Raw genomic sequence first — 5,860 nt, 5'->3', positions numbered from 1 at the left:
CGTTGGAAGTATGCTTGGGGTCATTGTCCATTTGGAAGACCCATTTGCTTTTTGTTCGTGACTGATGTCTTGAAATGTTGCTTTCAATATTCACATATATATCCTGCCTCATGATGCATCTATTTTGTGAAGTGCACCAGTCACTCCTGCAGCAAAGCACCCCTACAACATGATGCTGCCACCCCCGTGCTTCACAGTCGGGATGGTGTTCTTCGGCTTGCAAGCCTCCCCCTTTTTCCTCCAATTCAAAGTTGTGGCAAAATGGCTTAAGGACAACAAAGTCAAGGTATTGGAGTGGCCATCACAAAGCCCTGACCTCAATCCTATAGAAAATGTGTGGGCAGATCTGAAAAAGCGTGTGTGAGCAAGGAAGCCTATAAACCTGACTCCGTTACACCAGCTCTGTCAGGAGGAATGGGCCAAAATTCACCCAACTTATTGTGGGAAGCTTGTGGAAGGCTACCCGAAACGTTTGACACAAGTTAAACAATTTAAAGGCAATGCCACCAAATACTAATTGAGTGTGTGTAAACTTCTGAGCCACTGGAAATATGATAAAAGAAATAAAAGCTGAAATATATCATTCTCTCAACTATTTTTCTGACATTTCACATTCTTAAAATAAAGTGGTGATCCTAACTGACCTAAGACAGGGAATTTTTACTATGATTAAATGTCAGGAATTGTGAAAAACTGAGTTTAAATGTATTTGGCTAACATGTATGTAAACTTCCGACTTCAACTGTACTTTATTTTTSACTCTGACTTTGTGGATTCACAAAGCTGATCTGATTTTTGTGTCCAGTTCTGCTAGGGACAGTGGAGACTGTGTCTATGAAGATGAACGAGCGGTCCGTCGTGATGGTTAACGCCATGTCTTTGCTGGCCTCGCATGGCAATGTCAGCGCCCTGCCTTCCCCTCTGTACCACACATTACCCGACCACTGCAGCTCCCCTGAACTGGTGCCGGGCAACACTTACATCTGGGTGAAAACAGGATTCGTCTCTGATCTCAGCGATCATTCCTCCCCTCTCCATTCCATCCTTTCCAGGTGCTGAACCTTTATCTCGCCCAAAGGAAAGAAGCCCAACCCTCTCAACATTATGTGAATTCTGGGTATTTCCATAGCCTATTGCTGAGAAATCTGGTATGTTAACTGATCAGCTTAAAACTAGAATCTTTATAGTCTCTCATGAGCCATATATCAGGATAAGCCATATTGTGTCAGTCTGGGTAGTGGTGTTCTGTAATATCACAAAATACTGACTATATGTTTTGTTGCTTTAAAGACGCAATCTGCAATTGGTGCATCCATTTTTGGACTTTAGTGCATTCGGAAAGTATTCAGACCCCTTGACTTTTTCCACATTCTGTTACGTTACAGCCTTATTCTAAAATTGATGACATTTTCCCCTAATCAATCTACAGACAATACCCCACAATGACAAAGCARAAACTGGTTTTTAGAAATGTTTGGGGAAAAAATTATTTCAAATATCACATTTACATAAGTATTGAGATACTTTACTCAGTACTTTGCTGAATCACCTTTGGCAGCGATWACAGCCTCGAGTCTCCTTAGGTATGACGTTACAAGCTTGGCACACCTGTATTTGGGGAGTTTCTCCCATTCTTCTCTGTAGATCTGCTCAAGCTCTGTCAGGTTGGGTGGGGAGCGTCGCTGCACAGCTATTTTCAGGTCTCTCCAGAGATGTTAGATCGGGTTCAAGTACGGGCTCTGGCCGGGCCACTCAAGGACATACAGAGACTTGTCCCAAAGCCACTCCTGCGTTGTCTTGGCTGTGTGCTTACGGTCGTCCTGTTGGAATGTAAACCTTCACCCCAGTCTGAGGTCCTGAGCAGGTTTTCATCAAGGATCTCTCTGTACTTTGCTCCGTTCATCTTTGCCTCGATCCTGACAGGTCTCAGTCCCTGCCGCTGAAAAACATCTCCACAGCAAGGTACTGCCACCACCATGCTTCACCGTAAAGGATGGTGCCAGATTTCCTCARGACGTRACGCTTGGCATTCAAGCCAAAGAGTTCAATCTTGGTTTCATCAGACCAGAGAATCTCGTCTCCCATTGTCTGAGTCTTTAGGTGCCTTTTGGCAAACTACAAGCGGGCTGTCATCAGTACCATAAAGGCCTGATTGGTAGAGTGCTGCAGAGATGGTTGTCCTTCTGGAACATTCTCCCATCTCCACAGAGGAACTAGACCTCTGTCAGAATGACCATCGTGTTCTTGGTCACCTCCCTGACAAAGGCCCTTCTCCCCCCCGATTGCTCAGTTTGGCCGGGCGCCCAGCTCTAGGAAGAGTCTTGGTGGTTCCAAACTTCAATTGAAGAATGATGGTGGCCACTGTGTTCTTGGGGACCTTCAATGGTGCAGACATTTTGGTACCCTTCACCAGATCTGTGCAGACACAATCCTGTCTCGGAGCTCTACGGACAATTCCTTTTGATCTTATGGCTTGGTTTTTGCTCTGACATGCACTGTCAACTATGAAACCTAATATAGACAGGTGTGTGCCTTTCCAAATCAATTGAATTTACCACAGGTGACCTCCAACCAAGTTATAGAATCATCTCAAGGATGATAAATGGAAACAGGATGCACCAGAGCTCAATTTCGAGTCATATAGCAGAGGGATCTGAATACGTATTTAAATAAGTATATATATATTTATTTTTTGCAAGAATTTTCTAAACCTGTTTTCGCTTTGTCATTATGGGGTATTGTTGTGTAGATTGCTGTGGAAAATTTTGATTTAATCCATTTTAGAATAAGGTTGTAATCTAAGAAAATTTGGAAAAAGTCACGAGGTTTAAATATTTCGAAGGCCCTATATAATATATATATAATTATATATATATTAATATATATATATTATATATATTACACACACACATTCTGAAGTCTGAAGTTTACATAAACAAGTTATGACAAGTGTTTCAACCACTCCACTAATTTCTTGTTAACAAACTATAGTTTTGGCAGTCGGTTAGGACATCTACTTTGTGCATGACAAGTAATTTTCCAACAATTGTTTACAGACAGATTATTTCTCTTATAATTCACTGATATCACAATTCTAGTGGGTCAGAAGTTTACATGCACTAAGTTGACTGTGCATTTAACAGCTTGGAAAGTTCCAGAAAATGATGTCATGGCTTTAGAAGCTTCTGATAGGCATATTGACATAATTTGAGTCAATTGGAGGTGTTACCTGTGGATGTATTTCAAGGCCTACCTTCAAACTCAGTGACTCTTCGCTGACATCATGGGAAAATCAAAGAAAATCAGCTAAGACCTCAGAAAAAACAATTGTAGACCTCCACAAGTCTGGTTCATCCTTGGGAGCAATTTCCAAACGCCTGAAGGTACCACGTTCATCTGTACAAACAATAGTACGCAAGTATAAACACCATGTACCACGCAGCCATCATACCGCTCAGGAGGAAACGTGTTCCGTCTCCTAGAGATGAAACGTACTTTTGTGCGAAAAGCGCAAATCAATTCCAGAACAACAAACAAAAGGACCTTGTGAAGATGCTGGAGGAAACAGGTACAAAAAGTATATTTATCCACAGTAAAACGAGTCCTATATCGACATAACCTGAAAGGCTCGCTCAGCAAGGAAGAAGCCACTGCTCCAAAACCGCCATATAAAAAAAATCCAGTCTACGGTTTTGCAACTGCACATGGGACAAAGATCGTACTTTTTGGAGAAATTCCTTTGGTCTTTGATGAAACAAAAATAGAACTGTTTGGTCTATATTGATCACCATTATGTTTGGAGGAAAAAAGGGGGGCTTGCAAGCCGAAGAACACCATCCGACCGTGGAAGCACGGGGGTGGCGAGCATTGTTGTGGGGGCTTCGCTGGAGGGACTGATGCACTTCAAAATAGATTGCATCATGAGGCGGAAATTTATGTGGATATATTGAAGCAACATCAGTCAGGAAGTTAAAGCTTGGTCGCAAATGGGTCTTCCAAATGGACAATGACCCCAAGCATACTCAAAGTTGTGGCAAAATGGCTTAATAACAACAAAGTCAAGGTATTGGAGTGGCCATCACAAAGCCCTGACCTCAATCCTATAGAAAATGTGTGGGCAGAACTGAAAAAGCGTGTGCGAGCAAGGAGGCCTACAAACCTGATTCAGTTACACCAGCTTTGGAGGAATGGGACAAAATTCACCCATCTTATTGTGGGAAGTTTGTGGAAGGCTACCCGAAACGTTTGACCCAAGTTAAACAATTTAAAGGAAATGCTACCAAATATTAATTGAGTGTATGTAAACTTCTGACCCACTGGGAATGTGATGAAAGAAAAAGCTGAAATAAATCATTCTCTACTGTTATTGACATTTCACATTCTTAAAATAAAAAGTGGTGATCCTAACTGACCTAAGACTGGGGATGTTTTACTAGGAGTAAATGTTAGGAATTGTGAAAACTGAGATTAAATTTATTTGGCTAAGGTGTATGTAAACTTCTGACTTCAACTGTACATACACCCATTGATTCTTAGAGAACATAATTTGTCTTATGGGTTTATTTCAACAGTGGTTACATCCATCCCTCAGCTGTTTACCAAAGACAGTAGCAGGGTGTACCTTCAGTAGTTGCCTGGACATTTGCTTGAACTACAATTTGCCCCTTTAAAATTGTGCTAGTTTAATTAAAATATTTTCTTAGAGTACCACAGTATGAGCAATAATACCCATAAAACCGATTCTAGAAACACTTAAAATAAGGGATGTGTTTTGTGAAGTCTTACCCTGGCGTCATGTTTTGATAACCATGCCCATGATGCTCTGGATGAGACTGCCAAAACGAGGAAAAGGTAAGAATTTCTGGATTAACCATSTGTTAACTAAATTTAGTAAGGAATAAATTGACAAAATGTCCTTAAATTCACAATTCTGAGAACTGTCTTGGGTAAGTTGGAAATGTACACAATACCTGTTAGCAAAGGCGTCAGCTAAAGATGAGGCGCTTGCAAGGATTTGTAGTCTCGCATGTCGTCTACTTTGATGCTAATTAGCATTTTTAAAAGCTGAGAATAAATCGAGCCGAATATATTGATAAATCACCTTGTCCGAGAGAGATTTACACGGTTAATAACGCATCGCGCCCTGTTAAGAATAAACAGCCCTTATTTTAAGTGTTTCTAAAAAATCCCCTATGKGAAAAATAAATAGTGGAAAAAAGTAATTATTTGTGTAGGTGTSTGACTTTACTGCGAGATGCCTTTATGCCAGCGTTTCCCAAACTCAGTCCTGGGGACCCAAAAGGGTGCATCAAAAGGGTGCATGTTTTGGTTTTTGCCCTAGCGCTACACAGCGGATTAAAATAATCTAAACTTGATTATTTGAATGTGAAGTGCTAGGGGGAAAAACTAAAAAAGTACAGCCCTTGGGGTCCCCAGGACCTAGTTTGGGAAACACTGCTTTACACCATCTCACACTCAACAGTTTCCCGTGTGTATCGAGAATAGTCCACCACCCAAAGGACATCCAGACAACTGTGGGAAGCATAGGAGTCAGCATTGGCCAGCATCCCTGTGGAACGCTTTTGACACCTTGTAGCGTCCATGCCCCGGCGCTATGAGGCTGTTCTGAGGGTGGGGTTGTTAATGTCTTAGGTGTTCTTAATGTTTTGTAGACTGTGTATGTCAAGGTGGTCCTGCTTGGCGTGTGAATGTAGTAAAACAATTCAAAAATCAGAAGTCCAGGCAAAAACACTTGTAAATCAGCTATTGCTAGACATTTTGACATGAGTATTAACATTACAAGCTGAGATTCTGTAGTTTCAGAACATACTAAATAAATTCTAATGACTGAAAACAGAAA

At 41.3% G+C, this 5,860-nt stretch overlaps 1 protein-coding gene across 1 annotated transcript in view; it reads left to right on the top strand.

The window, feature by feature from the left end:
- Window positions 1–2,698, top strand: part of LOC111960594 (uncharacterized) — a 35,508-nt gene extending 32,810 nt beyond the window's left edge. The window contains exon 13 of the mRNA XM_023982663.2: window positions 806–2,698. Within this exon, the coding sequence (XP_023838431.1) occupies window positions 806–1,059 (254 nt within the window). The 3' untranslated portion in view covers window positions 1,060–2,698. The remainder of the gene's footprint in view (window positions 1–805) is intronic.
- The last annotated feature ends 3,162 nt before the right edge of the window (window positions 2,699–5,860 follow it).

This window comes from Salvelinus sp. IW2-2015, linkage group LG4p (assembly GCF_002910315.2).
Source record: "Salvelinus sp. IW2-2015 linkage group LG4p, ASM291031v2, whole genome shotgun sequence".
In the NCBI taxonomy this organism is placed as follows: Eukaryota; Metazoa; Chordata; class Actinopteri; order Salmoniformes; family Salmonidae; genus Salvelinus; species Salvelinus sp. IW2-2015.
The sequence above is the reverse complement of the archived record's forward strand: the minus strand, read 5'-3'. Positions and strand labels throughout refer to the sequence as shown.